The 21,150-nt window shown below is 43.1% G+C and overlaps 1 protein-coding gene across 1 annotated transcript in view; it reads left to right on the top strand.

Moving 5' to 3' along the window:
* Positions 1–7,871: 7,871 nt before the first annotated feature.
* Positions 7,872–21,150, top strand: part of WDR4 (WD repeat domain 4) — a 29,302-nt gene continuing 16,023 nt past the window's right edge. Inside the window, exons 1-5 of the mRNA XM_065422396.1 lie at positions 7,872–7,981; positions 9,967–10,029; positions 12,431–12,577; positions 19,053–19,209; positions 19,848–19,960. Coding sequence (XP_065278468.1) covers positions 7,872–7,981; positions 9,967–10,029; positions 12,431–12,577; positions 19,053–19,209; positions 19,848–19,960 — 590 coding nt within the window. The remainder of the gene's footprint in view (positions 7,982–9,966; positions 10,030–12,430; positions 12,578–19,052; positions 19,210–19,847; positions 19,961–21,150) is intronic.

Raw genomic sequence — 21,150 nt, 5'->3', positions numbered from 1 at the left:
CAGCGGGGGGAGCTGCCCAAGAGCACGTCCAGCGAAACAGGAGAAGCGCTGGGGTCCTATTGGGTACTGGGAAGTGCATACTCCCTCCAGCCTGGTGGCAGAGGGATAGGAGGGCTTATGTCCCTGATACTGCGGTCATGACTTCACATCCTTGTGCTTCATAGCCACAGGACTATCCTGCCCCATGTATAGACTAAGTGCCAGTCCTAAAGCATCCAAAGAACGGGAGAGAAGGTTGGCTATGATCGTTTGTAAAGACAAAGATTTTCCAACAAGACATTGTTCGCTCTTTCCAGTGTAGTTTTCTAAGGCCTCAATCCTGCAGAACACCAACTACTAATCAGAGGGCTTACTACCTCCAGTATTAAGTGTTGTGCAAGATTAGATCTTAATTTTGCAGGGAACCAGTATATTAGCAAGGAGCATGCCATATAATTAAATTTTTGCTTGGAAATATGAACACAATGCATAACAAAGTCTAAATAGCTTGCAATAACAGGTGAAGGTGCAGTGACATTTTAAAAATACCTTAACTAGTTATAGTGATATTAGAAAAACACTTTTAAACAGAGTGCTAAATGAAATAAATATTATCAATTACGTTTTAGGACTGTATGCACAGAATCAACCCACTGAAGTATCCAGTGTTACTATCTAGAATGATAATTTCTAACATTTATAGAACATACACTAGGACTCCTTTTTCAAAACACTGTTCAAACATTAACTAATAATTATCAGAGTACATGTCAAGTAAGTACACATTGCTATCCATATTTTACAAATGGGGAAACTGAACAATCAAGGACATAAATTCTGTCTCAAAGTTCTCAGCATAGTTTGACAATTTACTTCCATCCAGGTTCCTGCACGCAGAGCTCTTTGTAGGATCAGAGCCTAAATTACTTGGCCTAGGACCTATGGCAAGTATGTGACAAATGTAGGGTTTAGAACTCAGGAAAACTGCCTTAGTTCATACCACTAAACTACACTGCCTTCTGAAACTAGACTTAAATAAACTGTTACTTGCAGGGACTTTTATTAAAAAGAAAAATCTAGGGACTAAAGTGTAGCAAATTTAGATTGAATCACTTCTAGTTTATATATTCATAGTATAATTTGTACTGATAATATTAATTAAAGCTTCCTGCTTTTTAATAAAATCTTGACTTTCTATAAAGCTTTGCCCTATGAAAGTTATAATTTACACAGACCAAAAGTAGAACAGACTTATTTGCTGATTTGAGGGAAAATACCTTTGATTCTTAGGCCCCACTTCTACAAACATCCATGTATGAATAATTTTACAGACATGAATTATCTCATTAACTTCAGTCAAACTACTCATGCATAAATTTAAAGTGTCTGCAAAATCTGGGGTATTAGTCAATGTTGGGACACTGTCAATTTGCATTTTTGATTAATTTTAAAATATTCAGTGTTCTTACAGTATGTCTAGGAATAGTATGTCCTGATAGTTTAAAAAAAATCCTTTAGAACATATGAATATAGTGGTTTTCCTATTGCTTTCTTTATATTTATCAGAAGGGAGCTTTGGTTGAGCATGGGACCCAGGATGCCAAACATCCTCAGGCTCACTCTTTTTTACCTCTTCTTTCTCTTTGTGCTACTTGTTCTGTTTCAGCTGTCCTGTGACTGTTATTGATGAGCACCCCTTGCAAAGCCCCGGGGAGGGAAAGCACCATTAAGAAAGCAGTCTGTTTATCACTAAGGGTATGTCTACACTACGGGATTAATCCGAATTTATATAATTCGAATTTTGGAAACAGATTGTATAAAGTCGAATGTATGCGGCCACACTAAGCACATTAATTCGGCGGTGTGCGTCCATGTACTGGGGCTAGCGTCGATTTCCGGAGCGTTGCACTGTGGGTAGTTATCCCATAGCTATCCCATAGTTCCCGCAGTCTCCCCCGCCCATTGGAATTCTGGGTTGAGATCCCAGTGCCTGATGGGGCAAAAAACATTGTCGCAGGTGGTTCTGGGTACAGCCTCACCCCTCCCTCCATGAAAGCAACGGCAGACAACCATTTCGCGCCTTTTTTCCTGGGTGAACACTGCAGACTACATACCACGGCAAGCATGGAGCCCGCTTAGCTCAAGACAGCAGTCATGAACATTGTAAACACCTTGCGCGTTCTCGTGCAGTTTATGCTGAGCCAGGACCAGAAAAATGAGGAGAGGAGGAGGCGGCGACGGCAGCGCAGCGACAAGAGTGATGAGGACATGGACACAGAATTCTCTCAAACCGTGGGCCCCGGTGCTTTGGAGATCATGTTGTTAATGGGGCAGGTTCTATCCGTGGAACGCCGATTCTGGGCCCGGGAAACAAGCACAGACTGGTGGGATCGCATAGTGTTGCAGGTGTGGGACGATTCCCAGTGGCTGCGAAACTTTCGCATGCGTAAGGGCACTTTCATGGAACTTTGTGACTTGCTTTCCCCTGCCCTGAAGCGCAAGAATACCAAGATGAGAGCAGCCCTCACAGTTGAGAAGCGAGTGGTGATAGCCCTGTGGAAGCTTGCAACGCCAGACAGCTACCGGTCAGTTGGGAATCAATTTGGAGTGGGCAAATCTACTGTGGGGGCGGCTGTGATGCAATTATCCAAAGCAATCACTGAGCTGCTGCTACGAAAGGTAGTGACTCTGGGAAATGTGCAGGTCATAGTGGATGGCTTTGCTGCAATGGGATTCCCTAACTGTGGTGGGGCGATAGATGGAAACCCACATCCCTATCTTGGCACCGGAGCACCAGGGTACCCAGTACATAAACCGCAAGGATTACTTTTCAATGGTGCTGCAAGCACTTGTGGATCACAAGGGACGTTTCACCAACATCAACGTGGGCTGGCCGGGAAGGGTTCATGACGCTCGCGTCTTCAGGAACGCTACTCTGTTTAAACGGCTGCAGCAAGGGACTTACTTCCCGGACCAGAAAATACCGTTGGGGATGTTGAAATGCCTATAGTTATCCTTGGGGACCCAGCCTACCCCTTAATGCCATGGCTCATGAAGCCATACACAGGCAGCCTGGACAGGAGTCAGGAGCTGTTCAACTACAGGCTGAGCAAGTGCAGAATGGTGGTGGAATGTGCATTTGGCAATTTAAAAGGTCGCTGGCGCTCGTTACTGACTCGGTCAGACCTCAGCCAAACCAATATCCCCATTGTTATTGCTGCTTGCTGTGTGCTCCACAATCTCTGTGAGAGTAAGGGGGAGACCTTTATGGTGGGGTGGGAGGCTGAGGCAAATCACCTGGCTGCTGATTATGCGCAGCCAGACACCAGGGCGATTAGAAGATCACACCAGGAAGCGCTGCGCATCAGAGAAGCTTTGAAAACCAGTTTCATGACTGGCCAGGCTACAGTGTGAAAGTTCTGTTTGTTGAAAACCCGCCCCCTTGATTGACTCATTCCCTGTAAGCAAACCATCCTCCCCCCTTAAATCACAGCTTGCTTTTAAAGGAAATAAAGTCACTATCGTTTAAAAATCATGTATTCTTTATTAACTGATTATAAACATAGGGAGAGAACCGACAAGGTAACCCGGGTGAGGTTTGGGAGGAGGATAGGAGGGAAGTAAAAGGCCACTGAAAAAATTCAATATAATGACAGCCTTTTGGTTGGGCTGTCCACTGGGGTGGAGTGGGAGGGTGCACGGAGCCTCCCCCCCCCCGCGTTCTTACACGTCTGGGTGAGGAGGCTATGGAACATGGTGAGGGGGGAGGGAGGTTATACAGCGGCTGCAGCGGCACTCTGTTATCCTGCTGCCGTTCCTGAAGCTCCACCAGACGTCGGAGCATGTCCGTTTGATCACGCAGCAGCCCCAGCGTTGCAGCCTGCCACCTCTCATCTCGAGCATCCCCCATGACCTCACATTCACTGGCATCTTTCCTGTACTTAGATACCGTGTCCTTCTACTCATTCAAATGAGCTCTTTCATTGCGGGTGCATTCCATTATTTCCGAGAACATCTCGTCTCGCGTCCTCTTCCTCTGCCACCTTATCTAAGATAGCCTTCGGGACGGAGCAGGGAGGCTTGAAAAATTTGCAGCTGCTGGAGGGATGGAAAAAAGGAGAGAAGTTTTTAAAAAGATACATTTTACAGAACAATGCTTATACTCTTTCATGGTGAACAACACTATTCACATTACATAGCACATGTGATTTCAGTACAAGGTCGCATTTTCCATCTTAATATTGAGTGCCTGTGTCTTTGGTGTTAGAGATCACGGACACAGGTCCGGGAAACAGAATTCAGCTTGCATGCGGCCATGGTAAGCCATTGTCTTTCGGCTTCTGCGCCCTCCTTTCCCACATACCAAACAAAGCCCGTTGACTGCTGCGGTTTTCCTGTTAACCTTCAGCAGCAGAAAACAAACTAACCCCCCCCCCCCCCCCGCATCCAATTCTCTGGGATGATCGCTTTATCCCTCCCCCCACCGCGTGGCTGGTATCAGGGAAGATCCCTGCTAGCCAAAGGCGAAAAGCTCAGCGCCAATTCCCCCCTCCCCCCCGCGCTTGGCTAACTGCAGGGAAGGATTTCTTTTCAGCCACAGGCAAACAGCCCAGTAGGAACGGCCACCTCTGTCCCCTTAATTAAATTCCCGTATTTCAACCAGGTTACCATGAGTGATATCACTCTCCTGAGGATTACACAGCGAGATAAAGAACGGATGTTGCTTGAATGCCAGCAAACACCAGGACCATACGCTGCCAGGCTTTGTCATGCAATGATACCAGATTACTTGCTACTAGCATGGCGTGGTCAAGTGTCCTACCATGGAGGACGGAATAAGGCTGCACTGCCCAGAAACCTTCTGCAAAGGCTTTTGGAGTACCTCCAGGAGAGCTTCATGGAGATGTCCCTGGAGGATTTCCGCTCCATCCCCAGACACGTTAACAGACTTTTCCAGTAGCTGTACTGGCCGCGAATGCATCACAAGTCCTCAGGGCAAATTAATCATTAAAAAATGCTTGCTTTTAAACCATGTTTTATATTTTAAAAGGTAAACTCACCTGAGGTCCCTTCCATGGGGTCATGGTCTTGGGTACTGGCTTGGGAGGGTACTTCAGTCAGGCTGAGAAAAAGATCCTGGCTGTTGGGGAGAACGGAGTGCTGTGTGCTCTCCGCAAGCTCGTCCTCCTCCTCCTCTTCCCCGTCCGCAGAATCCTCAAGTGTGGCTGATGAGATTACCCCCGCCTCGGAATCCACAGTCAGAGGTGGGGTAGTGGTGGCGGCCCCCCCTAGAATTGCATGCAGCTCAGCGTAGAAGCCTCATGTCTGCGGCTCTGACCCGGAGCGACCATTTGCCTCCTTTGTTTTCTGATAGGCTTGTCTGAGCTCCTTGACTTTCACGCGGCACTGCTCTGAGTCCCTATTGTGGCCTCTCTCCATCATGCCCTTGGAGATTTTTTCAAAAGTTTTGGCATTTCGTCTTTTCAAACGAAGTTCTGCTAGCACTGAATCCTCTCCCCATATAGCGATCAGATCCAGTACCTCCCGTACGGTCCATGCTGGTGCTCTTTTTCGATTATCGGCCTGCATGGTTATCTGTGCTGATGAGCTCTCTGTGGTCACCTGTGCTCTCCTGTGCTGGGCAAACAGGAAATGAAATTCAAATGTTCGCGGGGCTTTTCCTGTCTACCTGGCCAGTGCATCCAAGTTCAGATTGCTGTCCAGAGCGGTCACAATGGTGCACTGTGGGATAGCTCCCGGAGGCCAATACCATCGAATTGCGGCCACACTAACCCTAATTCGAAATGACAATATCGATTTTGGCGCTACTCCACTCGTCGGGGAGGAGTACAGAAATCGATTTTAAGAGCCCTTTATTTCGAAATAAATGGCTTCGTTGTGTGGACGGGTGCAGGGTTAATTCAATTTAACGCTGCTAAATTCGAATTAAACTCATAGTTTAGACCAGGCCTAAGTAATCACAAATGTGTTAAGGGCTATTTTGCAATGTATTTAAAATTATTCCACATTATTCTCATGTTTTGAGGACGAAGTTCGAAATATGGCATGGTCACACAAAACATACACTGCAGCTTATTGAAAACCCAACAATTGGATCAACTGATTTGGCTGCCAGCCACAAATGATAACAGTATAGAATATAACCAGCAATTTGTGCTGAAGACAGCATCACAGAGAAGTTTGGAGTGTGTGTCTGCATTACATTCACACAGGTAATGTATTCACATTCCACATTTTTGCAGGTATTTCCTTAATATTTTCTTCAGAGATCTGCAAATCCCTGTCAGAACTCAGAAGAAATCTTTTCCCTAGCTTTTTAAAAAATACATTTCCCTCAATCTTGTGACCTCCTCCTCCTCCCTTTTCTGTCTTCTTTGTCCAAATTTCTCATTGGATGCAAAAGCAGCCTTTGTAGATTGGATGGTTTTTAATTGCTTGAGTTATCAGATAACACAAAAGTATTGAAAAGGGACATAAGGCTTCAAATTTTTCAATAAACTTTTGGACATAATACAGCTGTGCCATTTAGTTCTGTAGCACAAATGCTTCCTACATCAGTGGAAGGGGGTTTTCATTCCACCTTTTTGAGGGGTGGTAGCTAGCTCAATGGAAGAACTTTTCTGTTGATCTAGTCACGTCTGACCCAAGGAGTTAGGTCAACCTAACTACGCTGTACAGAGCATGAAATTTTTCACAGCCCTGAGGGATGTACACAAATCAATCTATTTTTTAAGCAGAGACCAGGCCTCAGAAAGAGGTATTAATGGCAGTCAGGTCTCTGTAAGCACTTGGGGTTGTCCTTTGTTTGCTTTTGAAACCATGCATGAAAGATTACAGATAGCTGATTAGAAGTGATCAAATAGAAATCCAGCCACCCAGATTCTGAAGTCCAGGAACCTCTTTGCCTCAACATTCAAAGACTTCTTCTATTTCAGGGGTTCTCAAACTGGGGGTCAGGACCCCTCAGCAGGTCGTGAGGTTATTACATGGGGGGTCCCGAGCTGTCAGCCTCCACCCCAAACCCTGCTTTGCCTCCAGCATTTATAATGGTGTTAAATATATTTAGAAGTGTTTTTAATGTATAGGGGGGGGGGGTCGCACTCAGAGACTTGCTATGCGAAAGGGGTCACCAGTACAAAAGTTTGAGAACCACTGTTCTATTTGGTCTTCTGTGCAGATCTTACTGTTTGAAACAACCTTCATCTTTCTGCCTCTCACTCTCTCTTTTCTAATTTCAACTAGGATCATCTTTTTCTTCCTTTGCCTATCCTTTTAATTTATGTTCCTCTGCCATTATTTAACTCTAATTACCTAAAGCCTCTTGGGAATTTACAATGGGTATGACAGATGCTACCCAAACTATCTGCAATTTATTACAGGACTGAGGCTTCAAGTTGCACTGTACTGAATAGGGAAATAAGAACAACAACAAAAAGAGCCTCCACTGGGAAAGGGCAGATCTTATGTATTACAGCACCTAGCACAAGGAGGTCCGGGTCCATATACAGAAATATAAATACTCTTCAAAACACCCCTCCACGCCAGAGCTCTAATTCTACTGGTTGCACTACGGCCCAGCTACTGGCCTAGCCCCGCCCGGCGTGCTGAGAAGGGGACTATGCTGGGATCAAAAAGGCGCAATACACGAGCCTGGCAGGGAACGAGGACTGCGTGTGCCCAGCGCGTGCTGCTCCCCCGCTGCCGCCAACCTCGCCCTTCCTGTGTGTTACTGCGCAGGCGCAGCCCCCGCGGCAGGGGGGGGAGTCCGCTTTACGTCATTAGCCAGCGCGCGTTGTGGTGTGACGTTCACACCCTGCATCGGCTACTAGGTAAACCGCAGCTGGGGGCCGCGCACGTGGGCGGCTGTCCGCATGGAGGCGGCAGCGGCGGGATGTCGCGGCCCGGGGCTGGCGCTCTGCGGAGCTCTCATGGCTGCCAGCGGCGGGAGCCGCTTCCTGGCAGCTCGCTACCAGGAGCCCAGGTCAGTGCGGGCCGCGGGGTCCCGGCGCTGCCCGGGGACGGGGGGAGGTGGCTGGGAGGATGGTGAGCGCGCCTCGTCGCTCGGCAGCGGATGTGTGGCTGGCGGGTGGGAGACGTATCCGGTCTTTAAACCCCACCCAGTCCAATGAGATGTCTCCGTTAGTGTGTCGTCCCCCCCCCCCCCCCCGGGAGTTCAGGAGCATCAGTCCTGCCCCCTTGGCTCCAGATGACATTTCAGCCCCTTTAAAACCAGTTGAGGGTGAATCCCCGGCCCGACTGGAGATGAATGAATCTTTCTTAACGGTGTGTAACGTTATTTGACTACTCTGTGTGCTGATTATTCTTACACCTTGCTAATTCTAAATATATTTGGGCATTGTTTAAAGGGATACTGCTAAAGTTAAAGAGGCACCATCCCCTTGAAACTTAATCACTTTAAAAAGTTGATTATAAGTACTGCCAGGTGTTAGAATATCCTCTGACTCTGCTACTATTTTTTGTGGTTTTATATCACACTGCATCTAAAATGTTTTTCCCCTGTTGCTAATGAGAGAGAGAGAGAGAGACTCATACATCAGGGGAAATGGTGAAACTGATTATACACACGCTGTTGTCATGCTCAAGGTACATCCCTAATTCGGCAAATGCATACACACACATGCTTAATTACATGTATGTAAAAAGAACGAGGAATATATGTGGCACCTTAGAGACTAGCACATTTATTTGGGCATAAGCTTTCATGGGCTAAAACCCACTTCATCTGATGCATGCAGTGGAAAATACAGTAGGAAGATATATATACACAGAGAAAGCTTATGCCCAAATAAATGTGTTAGTCTCTAAGGTACCACAAGTACTCTTCGTTCTTTTCGCTGATACAGACTAACACGGCTACCACTCTGATATATGTATGTAATTAGTTTCACTGACTTCAGTGGGGACTACTCATGTCTATCCAGTTAAGTCTGAGCTCAAGTATTTGCAGGATTGGGGTCTAAAACTGAAAAAGCAGTAATTTCCCTCTAATTTCTCAAATTTTAGGTATTACTTCTAACCATGGAAGGTTAAAAATTCCCACTTATCTCTTTTTTAAAATTGAAGGCATTTCTTTTAAAAGGCCCAAAATAAAACCGTGATAAGACTTAAACATGTTCTGAATAAGTATTATCCATGCGACATTGTTACAATAACAACTACACCACTGGATTACCCAGCAACAATAAAGCCAGCATGCTTAGTTTGTTTGTGTGCTTATTACACCATCCTTCAGTAGAAGGATCTTCTCCCAAGGGCTATGCAGATAGCATGGCAAGATGAGGTAAACAAGCATGCACATGTGGGACAAAGCAAGGCCTTGATTTCTCAATCTCCAGTCACAGGAGTATATGGATATTTGTTACACAAATTATTCATGTACAAAGAATAACATTTTAAGCCTATCAGTCTTTATGATTCCTGGCAGCTTGTACAGAACCAAGTATCAGAGGGGTAGCCGTGTTAGTCTGAATCTGTAAAAAGCAACAGAGGGTCCTGTGGCACCTTTTAAGACTAACAATGCTCCCAATACATTCTGTTAGTCTTAAAAGGTGCCACAGGACCCTCTGTTGCTTTGTACAGAACCAGTTTATGCTTGTCACATTGATTTCTGGAATCACAGTAAATGCCAAAATAGAGATTCAAGAGCAGATGGCAAATACAATTGAGAGACTAGTAGAAGTAAAATATTCACGGTTTTTCACTGGAAAAAAAATCACAGTTGCTTTCCTATCGACTAATGGCTTCTGTTTGGTTTGCATGTGGGATATGAGGTGCCAAACTTCAACAACTGGTGAGTAATCTGGGGATGCCTTTGAGGTGCCAGGGGGTGTTGGCAGCAGAGGCAAGGAGACATAATAAAGTATATAATTATGGTGCATTACAAATGAATCAGCACCCTTCATGGGAAAACAGTGATTTTTTTTTTGTTAACCCTTTTATTTCCAGTGTTGATGATCTCTTCATGTATGACTGCATCACTGCAGGCAAGAAGTCTCAAGAAGACAGAGGGTGAGAGATTTTGTATAAACTCTTCACTACCTTTTCAGAGGATGGATTACTTCCTCTGATGATGTGATGTCGAATAGAATAAAGTGAATAAATTAGGAATGCCTAGTGATGTGAGATGACTAGCTTAATTTCTAGTTGTGTCTTATTTGTTTCGCTAACTTATGTATTTTTAGTCTTACTCTTGCTTAGAGTGGGTATGATGGTGAAAGATTGTTTGAAAGGAACACGGGCAACTTAATCAACGCTTCTATGTGATTTTTATCTAAGCTTACAAGAATTGAAAAGAAATTAGGGTGGAGGAGAAATCTATCTTTTAATTGTACTTTGAGCATTGGACAGTACTTTACCTATAGTCAATTCCTATGTTTCCCCTGGATGCTTAGATTTAGATCCTACATCAAGGTCTGCCAGCACAGACCACTGTACATAGGTAAGCAGATATTGATGCAGGATTGGGCCCACAGTCTGTTTCCTCTCATTGGTTTCAGTCTTTTACACAGTAACAGGAGAGAGAAACTTTCAAAATAGGAAAACCTGATTATAAAGCTATAAAAGCTTAGGTAGATATTTAAGTGCAGGTACAGTACTTCAAAGTCCTGTTTTAAAATTACATTTCTAGTTGACTATACCCCTCTAGATATTGTTTTAATTATTTTCTTTTGAATAAGTGGAATTTAGATCTAACTTTATAGATTTAGTTTAGGTTGGGGCAGTCAAGCGATTAAAAAATGAATCATGATTAATCGTGCGATTAATCACGCTGTTAAACAATAATAGAATACCATTTATTTAAATATTTGGATGTCTTCTACGTTTTCAAATATATTGATTTTAATTGTAACACAGAATACAAAATGTACAGTGCTCACTTCGTATATATATTTTTATTACAAATATTTGCACTGTAAAAAAACAAAAGAAATCGTATTTTTCAATTCCCCCGTTATAAGTACTGTAGTGCAATCTCTTTATGGTGAAAGTGCAACTTACAAATATAGATTTTGTTGTTGTTACATAACTGCACTGAAAAAACAAAACCGTGTACAATTTTAGAGCCTACAAGTCTACTCAGTCCTACTTCTTGTTAAGCCAATCGCTAAGACAAACACGTTTGTTTACATTTGTGGGATATAATGCTGCCTGCTTCTTATTTACAGTGTCACCTGAAAGTGAGAACAAGCGTTCGCATGGCACTTTAGCATATCTGGCACGTAAATACTTTGCAATGCTGGCTACAAAACATTTATATGCCCCTTCATGCTTCAGCCACCATTCCAGCTTCCATGCTGATGATGCTCATTAAAAAAATAACACGTTAATTAAATTTGTTACTGAACTCCTTGAGGAGAATTGTATACCTCTTGCTCTGTTTTACCCGCATTCTGCCATATATTTCATGTTCTAGTAGTCTCGGATGATGACCCAGCACATGTTGTTCGATTTAAGAACACTTTCACTGCAGATTTGACAAAATGCAAAGAAGGTACCAATGTGAGATTTCTAAAAATAGCTACAGCGCTTGACCCAAGGTTTAAGAATCTGAAGTGCCTTCCAAAATCTGAGAGGGACAAGCTGTGGAGCATGCTTTCAGATGTCTTAAAAGAGCAATACTGCGATGTGGAAACTACAGAACTCGAACCACCAAAATTGAAAATCAGCCTTCTGCTGGAGGCATCTGACTCAGATGATGAAAATGAACATGCGTTGGTCCGCACTGTTTTGAATAGTTATCGAGCAGAACCCGTCATCAGCATCTGGAATGGTGGTTGAAGCATGATGGGACAGATGAATCTTTAGCACATCTGGCACGTAAATATCGTGCGATGCCAGCTACGACAGTGCCATGCGAACACCTGTTCTCACTTTCAGGTGACATTGTAAATAAGAAGCAGGCAGCATTATATCCCACAAATGTAAACAAACTTGTTTGTCTTAGCGATTGGCTTAACAAGAAGTAGGACTGAGTAGACTTGTAGGCTCTAAAATTTTACACTGTTTTGTTTTTCAGTGCAGTTATGTAACAACAACAACAAAATCTACATTTGTAAGTTGCACTTTCGTGATAAAGAGATTGCACTACAGTACTTGTATTAGGTGAATTGAAAACTACCATTTCTTTTGTTTTTTTTACAGTGCACATACTTGTAATAAAAAATAAAGTGAGCATTGTATACTTTGAATTCTGTGTTGTAATTGATGTCAATATATTTGAAAATGTAGAAAAACATTCAAAAATATTTAATAAATTTCAATTGGGATTCTATTGTTTAACAGTGCGATTAAAACTGCGATTAATCACGATTAATGCTGTTGGCAGTTTGATGATATGTTTCTCTTTTAAGTAAATATGCTTAAAGCTGTCTGTTCATGAAAAAACCATTTTCTCCTTTCTGTATTTTAGACAGGATGGACAGCCAGCAGTTAAAGCAAGCGATGATATTCTTGCTTTTGCCTTCTCCTCATCAGGAGGCTATTTTGCTTTGACTGATGACAACAAACGTCTGGTTCTTTTTCGTACTAAGCCTTGCTGGGAATGCCTTAGTGTCAGGTAAGGAATCAAGATATTGAGTGTCTGTGTATTATAAATTGGAATGACTGCCATTTTACTACTTTAAATATCAGCAGGATTTGGGGCACAGCTGTTTGTTATTACTGGCTTCTCCCTCTTTCCTCTAATTTGCTTGAGTGAATTTAACGCTGGTGGAAGTGAGGGGCCAATGTTAAGAGGTTAAGCCGGAAATGGTGTCTGTACTCTACAAGCTTCCCTCTAAAAGTTTTCAATTTTCCTCCATTTTGACTTGCATCCTTTTTTTTTTTTCCTCTGCAAAAGCCCATTAAAATGTGTACAGCACACTAGCTTTGGGAAGGCAAGCTTTTGGCCAAGGGTATAAGGGGGGGGAAAAAAAAGACTCTTTACTTGTTACAAAAAGTATCTATTGGATATTTAAAAACAGAGCGCCCCTCTCTGCTCTGTGTGAACACTAAATCTTAAAGAACGACACACTCATTAACCTGAGTACTACTCCAGCTACCGACGTAATCCAAGATAGGCTTGTGGGAGAGAGGATTTTAGGGAGCTTCTGGAGGCTGTTCTAAAAATCTGTCCTTATGTACAAGTTACATATTGCATGCCTTCTCTTTTCTAACCCCCTCCTTTTGAATCTCTTACTGTCCACTAGAGGTCCTCCTGTAATAAATCTTTCTCTGCTGATTGTGATAGTTTTCTATATGAAGACACGTAGGACTTTTCAAAAGCAAAATCTTGGCAAATGAAGTTTCCACTTGTATTGATTTCTGAAGAATGCTAGATTCTTGTCCCATCTACAAAGCAGAATGGAACTGTATTATTGGATTCCCCCCTCAGTTCTACCTGTGGTGTAGATGCTGGACCTTTAGAGTGTCTTGCCCAGTGTCATATAGGAAGTTTGTAGCAGACCTAGAAATAATAGAAAGGAACTCCCATTTTAGTGCTTTATCCTCAAGGTCATCATTCTTTTCTTGTGATTAGGGTTGTACGCAGCCTAATAAATTTAAAGTAACATCAGCTTGCAGAGAAAGCCAATCTTAAAAAGGCATAGAAGTGGTTTTAAGTACTACATCTGCTATTGAGTCCCCTCTCTTCCCCTCCCCCTGAGTCCAACTTCCTGTCACCTGAAAACCACATTTTCCCATTTAAAAAAATGTTTGTTCCGTCTTGCTGTGTTGGAGACCTACACAAGGAAAAGGAGAAATGGAATAATTGCATGGTGCAGTCAAGTGCACAGGTAAACAAACAATGCTCTAATCTCTTTTGGTCAGTCTTCTAAAAAGTAAACATACACATTAGAAATTGAGAAGTGATAAGTTGATGAACTCCTGCATCACTCTCTGATCAGTACTTTTTCACTGTGGAAAACCATGGTCAGGGATACCTAATTAGCATATCTGGGTATGTCTACACTGCAATTAAATACCCGCAGCTGGCCTGTGCCAGTGGACTCAGGCTCCTGGGGCTCGGGCTAAGGGGCTGTTTATATTGTGGTATAAACACTTGGGCTCCAGCTGCAGCCTGAGCTCTGGGACCTTTCCACCTGGCAGGGTCCTAGAGCCCGGGCTCCAGCCTGAGCCCAAATGTCTACACTGCAATTAAACAGCCCCTAAGCCTGAGCTCTCTGAGCTCAAGTCAGCTGGCGCAGGCCAGCTGTGGGTTTTTAATTGCAGTGTAGACATACCTTCAGAGTGTGTGACTGTGTTGCTGACACATAACTCTGCCGTTTCAGATTACGTTTTACTGCGTGAATTTTGATTAATCTCACCACAGAGCCTACTTGTCTCTTGTCATTGTTTTTGAGTTTCTGCTTTAACTCTGGTGAGAGTGAAAACCATTCTATGGAAATATTGCTGCTGTTTTATGCAGTCAGACCCCAAGTCTAGGCTGACTTTAGCCAGAACTATCATGAATTTTACCTCTGTTTCCTCATGCATCCACTTCTTCTCACTGCCCCAAAGGAATAGTACTGTCCTCTGTCCTGTTTTTGTTGTCTTTAACTCTGAGGCTTACAGGATAATTCCTGGATTTTCAGTTTTCTGCTAGACTGTCAGCCTGGAACCCAGGTGGATTTTGCCAGGAATTCTGTAACATCACTTTCTTCCATTAGGAAACTGGGAATACCAAAAAACAACAATCATTGCATGGGAAGATAACTCTCTAAAATAAGTTTGAGCTCCACATTCTGGTGTGAGATGAAATAAATATCAGCTGTTTGTGGCAAGATATGTAGCAAGCCTAATACAATGCTGGCACCTACTGGAGAGTCATGATTACACGAGAACTTCAGTTGTTGCTTAGCAATAAAGGTAGGGCCAAAAAAAAAGAGTCCCATATGTTGTAGAAAGTATCCAGCGAGTCAGCAAGCTAGAAAGTAACCTATTCCTGTACTGGTGCATCCTAAAGCTCTAATGAATTCATAGTTGGTAGCATCTTATAAGCCATAAAGATGTGAAAAACAGCTTACTTTAAAAGTCCTAAAATGACAGTGGAGTATATTGACTTAAGCCCTATATAATGCTTTTTCACCCCAGGGATTGTTGCATTTCAGTGGTGGGTGAGGTCCTTTATTTACCCAGGAGTCTTAAGGCATAAATTAATCCACAATTGCACTGAGCAATTTGGATGAAAAGTGATCTGGAAATAAAAAATAATAGCAGCAGCAATAATTATTAAATTATAAATACAGTTTTCAAGCAAAATAAGAGTGAAATCTGTTTTCAAACTCACCTGCCAATTATTAGGTAGTTGTCCATGATCTTATCTGCCTTATGAAAGTTGACAAAATCATAATTAAGGTTACGATATAGTTACAGAGGTCACGGATTCCATGACTTTACCAGACCTCCGTGACTTCTAGGGCTTCAGGAGGAGGAGGCGGCACTGTGCGCCCCTGCCTGCAACTGGGGCTGGATGAAACTAGGACCCTTCAGCTCCAGCCCTACGGCTTCCCAGGCTTGGTGGGGGCTGCAGCTGGGGCCGCGCACCCCTGTCTTGCAACTGTAGCCAGCTCTGGAGCAGGGGCTGTGTGCGGCCATGGCACGGGGCTCAGCCTGACATTCCCCCTCTCTTCACCCCTCTCCCCCCCCCCCCCCCCCCCCCGGGACTCCATTCCTCCCCCTACCTAGCCCCCCTGGTTATTTTTAGTAAAGTAATGGACAAGTCATGGGCTCTGAATTTTTGTTGCCCGTAACCTGTTTGTGACTTTTACTAAAAATAACCATGATAAAATCTTCACGTTAATCATAATCACAAACTAGTGATCCTGTATTGCCTTAAGTGGCTGATATCAGCTGTTGCAAGGGAAACTCTGAACTCAAATCCTGGTGACTAAGTGTACTACAAGTGCATAGCCAAGCCCTTGTCTTATTTCCTGCACATCTTTATAACAACCTCATAAGGTGCAAAAGGATGAGGGAAGCTGCTGTGTGTAAGGTGCATCTGAGTCTGCTCCCTTTTGTGCACCTTAAGAGCTACACAGCTGGGTATGATGCAAATTTATCTAGCTATGATGTTCCTAAGGCTCACATCAGAGGGGCTTCCTCTTGCAGTAAGATGCATGAGACAGGGTGTTCTGTCTCCAAATAGGGCCAGTACATGGAATTTACACATGTTATTGACAAAATATTGCAAATCAGGAGAGCTTCCAAGTCTCCCTCCCCATAGTTTTTATGCACATTTTGTGAGTGTGGTTTTTTATTTTATGTTAGAAAAGTCCATCCAATTTTGTTTGGAAGATAAGAACGGCCATACTGGGTCAGACCAATGGTCCATCTAACCCAGTAACCTGTCTTCCAACAGTGGCCAGTGCCAGACGCTTCAAAGGGAATGAACAGAACAGGGCAATCAAGTGATCCATCCTCTGTTGTCCAGACCCAGCTTCTGGCAGTCAGAGGTTTCGGGATATCCAAAGCTTTGGGGTTGCACCCACCTGTTGATTGTGTGAAGAAGTAATTCCTTTTTGTTTGTTTTAAACCTGCTGCCTGTTAATTTCATTGGATGATCCCTGGTTCCTCTATTATGTGAAGGGATAGATAAATAAATAACACTTCCTTATTCACTTTCTCCATATCATTCATGGTTTTGTAGACATCTATCATGTCCCTCCCCTTGGTCGTCTTTTCTCCAGTTTGAATAGTCCCAGTCTTTTTAATATCTTCTCATATGGAAGCTGTTCCATACCCTTAATCTGTACCTTCTCTGTACCTTTTCATTTCTAATATATCTCTTTTGAGATGGGGTGACCAGAACTGCAGGCAATATTCAAGTTGTGGGCATACCATGTATTTATATAGTGGCATTTTGGTAGTTACTCTTATTATCTATCCATTTCCTATTGGTTCCCAAGTTTCTGCCTTTTTTGACTGCCGCTGCACAGTGAGCAGATGTTTTCAGAGAACTATGCAATATGACTCCAATATCTTTCTTGAGTGGTAACAGCTAATTTAGCCCCCATCATTTTGTACGTATAGTTAGGATTGTGTTTTCCAATATGCATTACTTTGCATTTATCAATATTGAATTTCATTTACCATTTTGTTGCCCAGTTACCCAGTTTTGTGAGAGCCCTTTGGAGAACATTAAGCCTGCATAGTTAAACAAGGAAGTCAGGAAATGCCAAAATTAGGTTTACATGTGCAACTTCCATTATGCCTCTTCATACACGTGCGTTACAATAGTCATACATGGTCATTCCAGTGCACTAAATGCCCCAATAACAACTACTTTGGTTTCACCCACATATCTCTATTCTCTCAAATGAAATCTCAAAGAAAAATGATAAAAGACAAAAACACCATTTCACCTGTAGGCGAACACTTCACAAAACGATCGCTCTGTATTTGACCTCTCAGTCCTCATTCTCAAAGGAAACCTGCACAACGCTTTCAAAAGATGAGCCTGAGAGCTTAATATCTTTAGTAGACACTAAAAATTATGGTCTTAATAAAGACATTGGATTTATGGTTTATTACAACAATCTGTAACTCACTAATCCCTTTTTTTAGTCCTATGACTGCAGAGGTGTTAACAAGCCACTTCACCTTGATGTTCTCTTACAATATGTGTTAACTACTTACCGTAAACAATCCATTCCACTATTCTATTTAGCTGTGACTCGGAGACCTTTCCCAGACATGAAGAAGATAGCTCAAAAGCTTGTCTCTTTCACCAACAGAAGTTGGTCCAAAAATATATGACCTCATCCACCTTATGTCTCTGATCATACTGTGACAGATATTGCAACCACATTCAGTATCTGTGGGGACCGTATCCTATTAAATTTATGAATGTTCTGTGTATCACTGTGGGCAAAGAATTATAATCAACTCCACATGGGAGGGTTTCCACAGCTTTTTCAGTAACTAAAAACTGTGTGTGTGGGGGGGTGTAGTAGCATAGAAAGGAGTGATTACTGCTGTCCCTTGGATTGTAAACAGCTGGAGAGAAGTGCCTCCCTCTGGGGTCGTTTGCGTATATTCCTCCAAACAGGTATCAGAGTCCCAAGGAGGGAAAAAAGTGTCTTTATATAAAAGGCTGAGTTTAAACAGACTCAGGGGACTTCTTTTTGACTCAAATGACCTTTGGTCCAAAGGGTGACCGAACCTGCTTGAGAGTTAGACTGGAACCTAGTGGGGTCTCCATAGGACTGATGGGTGATCTCAGGTAAGTGTTTAGTATGCATGTAGGTGTTTTGTAGTATGCATGTAGTAGCTGTGTGGTCACTGCCGGCTTATGCTGGTCGTAGCCCTTAGAGAGAAAGCAAAGCACAGGGGCTGAACTGAGAGCTTGTCTGTAGTGAAGATGCTACTATGCCAATGGGAGAGCTTCTCCCATCGGTGTAGTTTAATCCACCTCCGCGAGAGGCAGTAACTATGTCAGTGGGAGACACTGTCTACATAGGGGGTTAGGTTGGTATAACTACAGCACTCAGGGGTGTGGATTTTTCACACCCCTGCATGATGTAATTATACCAATATAAGTCTGTAGTGTAGACCTGGCCTCAGTCAGACCTGTTGGCTGGGTTGAATTGCAGTGAACTGCAGCCTAAAGCTCTGATTTGGAAAAAGGAGGGCCCTGGGTTTCTGCTCAGAGAGAAGTAAAGGCTAAAGGCCTGAGACCTGGGGGGACATTTCTGGAGTGGACCATGGATAGGGGTTAAAGATGCTTTTACCTTGAAACTGACGTGGTGGCAGTGTGTGAGTACTATGGCGGTGTGAATTGGTGAGTGCCAACTGCAGTGAAAGCATGTACTGTAGGAAAGGAATAGTGAAAAGAGAGAGAAGAAAATGAGTTGTGAACAGCTGAAGAATGCTCAGAAGCTGATCTTGTATGCACAGCAGGGACTGACTTTTTCTGATCAGAGGAAATCTGAGTTAGTGGCCATGCTGCACACTTATGACTCAAGAGGAAGAGATACCTGCCCCAAACAGGGACCGAATGGCCATGTCAAAATATCTGAATATCTCTAATCATGACCATTTTTTTTCCCTTTCAGGTCTGTTGTTAGAAGATGCACTTCTCTGATTATTACAGCTGCAGAGGATAAGATTCTGGTTGCAGACAAGTCTGGTGATGTCTATTCTTATTCAATAACAGAACCGCAAAAAGCAGGAAAGATTGAGCTTGGGCACTTGTCCCTGCTCTTGGATGTGGTATGTATGTTTATTAATTGGGTTTTCACACAACCTTTTTCTTTTCCCTTAAAGAAGTTTTAGCACTATGTTATTCCTACGCCAAGTTCATATGACTTTTAAAAAAAAACCTCATTTCTTTGTATAAGCTAGACTGAAGAACAGCATCTTTTTCCCTCTGAGTTATTATCCGAACACAAACGCAAGAGGCAGGGAGAACAGTTTGCAGAGGGCATGCAGTGAATAGATCTTCTGTTAGTGTAATTTTTATGAGCTGTTGTTTTTATTACGGAATCATAGAACTTAGAGATGCAATTCACTTGTGAGGTCATCCAGTGTAGCCTGTCAATGTGGCACTGCAATATTTTAGTGCTTAGTCCATTTTTAAACGCAACAAGGCTTCCTTTGTGCTCCTTCTGGAGGTTACTGGCTTTGGTAAACTCAACAATATTCCTGCATTCTGCTACTGCTTCTTTACTTCTTATCAAAAAGGCTTGGGGCTTGCGTTCTAAATGTAAATTGTGGCTTTCTGCTTGCACGATACGTTCAAAATCATGAAACTAGTGTATTTGGATTTATTGCTTAATCACTAGTTACAAAGCAGCACATCAAAAGACATCCTGAGCTGTCTGTGCTGTGTGCTTATTTTGTGCCAACAGGCGCTGAGTCCTGATGACCAGTATATCCTAACTGCGGACAGAGATGAGAAGATTCGAGTCAGTTTGACTAGAGCGCCACATAACATCATATCTTTCTGTCTTGGGCACAGAGAGTAAGTTTGTGGAGCTGTCCACTGTATTTAAGGGCTGGCTAGAGGAGAGTGGCTCCTGTTTGTGGAGCAATAACTGGATTATGGGTTAAAGAAACTCCCCAGGCTGTTCTGTTTTAGTCCAGGATACAGTTATAACTTAGTTTGTGGCAAGGACCATCTTTTTGTTGTGTGTTTATGCAGCACCTAGCACAGTGGGGTCCTGGTCCATGACTAATAACTGAGTCAGTATGTGAGACAGAACATAGGGGGAGCTCACTGTAGGGAGAAGAGGATATAAGCAGGGTTGAAGCAAGGGAGATCACAGGGGAAGCACAAAGTAAAGGAGATTACAGGGAGCACAGCTCCCTCTCCCCTGTTTAAAAGCAGAGGGAGAGTGCTCTTTCCTTTCCCTGATCGCCTCATTGAGTGTTGAGGTTAGGGACTTGCCTGTCATGGGTACCTGAAGAGGAGGTACCTGAAAGTGGTGCTTGGTTGGAGAGATTTTAGGGCTCCAATCCTTGCTATCTATTGGTGTCGCAACAGTAGCATTAGATTAGGGAAGAGAAAGTGCCCTATTTGGAAGTCCCCTATCACCTTCTCTAGCTTACAGGAAGATTTGTGCTCCCTGCCCCAGTGTCCCCTCTCCAGTCAGGAGGGAAGACAAATACCTAAATAGATTTTTATGGAAAACCTTCTGAAATGCAGGAAATTGCAGTGGTATTTCAAAGCCTTCTGCAGAAAACCCTGCCTTCCCATTTAGATTTGTTTTGATATTAATATACGTTCTCCATTATGGTCAATAGAGGTTCTCCATTATTCTGGCCTTCATAGGCATAGTACAGTGAGCACCAGAGAAATGCCCCTGCATAGCATTGCACAATGCCATGCACACACACACACACGCTTCTGCTTGTCTGACTCTGGGGCTACTTGGGGGCACACATGTTTTCAGATGGTTTTTCTTCACTGCTTTCCATTCATATGCAATGAGGTATCATCGCACATCATCAGGAACAGGTGTTAAAGGAGAATCAGGAGAGTGGTGCTCTATTGGATACGCTGCAGTCACCTTAGCCCAGTCTGATTTAACTACTGAAAAGCTTTAATAAAGTGCTACGAATATAGTTAAATAAGATATTTAAATATCTTATTAATACTAATGTTAATTAATATCACTTTTGACTGTTGGGAATTTATCAGCATAGATTTGA

The sequence above is a fragment of the Emys orbicularis genome, chromosome 1 (assembly GCF_028017835.1).
Source record: "Emys orbicularis isolate rEmyOrb1 chromosome 1, rEmyOrb1.hap1, whole genome shotgun sequence".
Taxonomy (NCBI): Eukaryota; Metazoa; Chordata; order Testudines; family Emydidae; genus Emys; species Emys orbicularis.
Note: the sequence above shows the minus strand (reverse complement) of the source record. Positions and strands in the feature narration are given on the sequence as shown.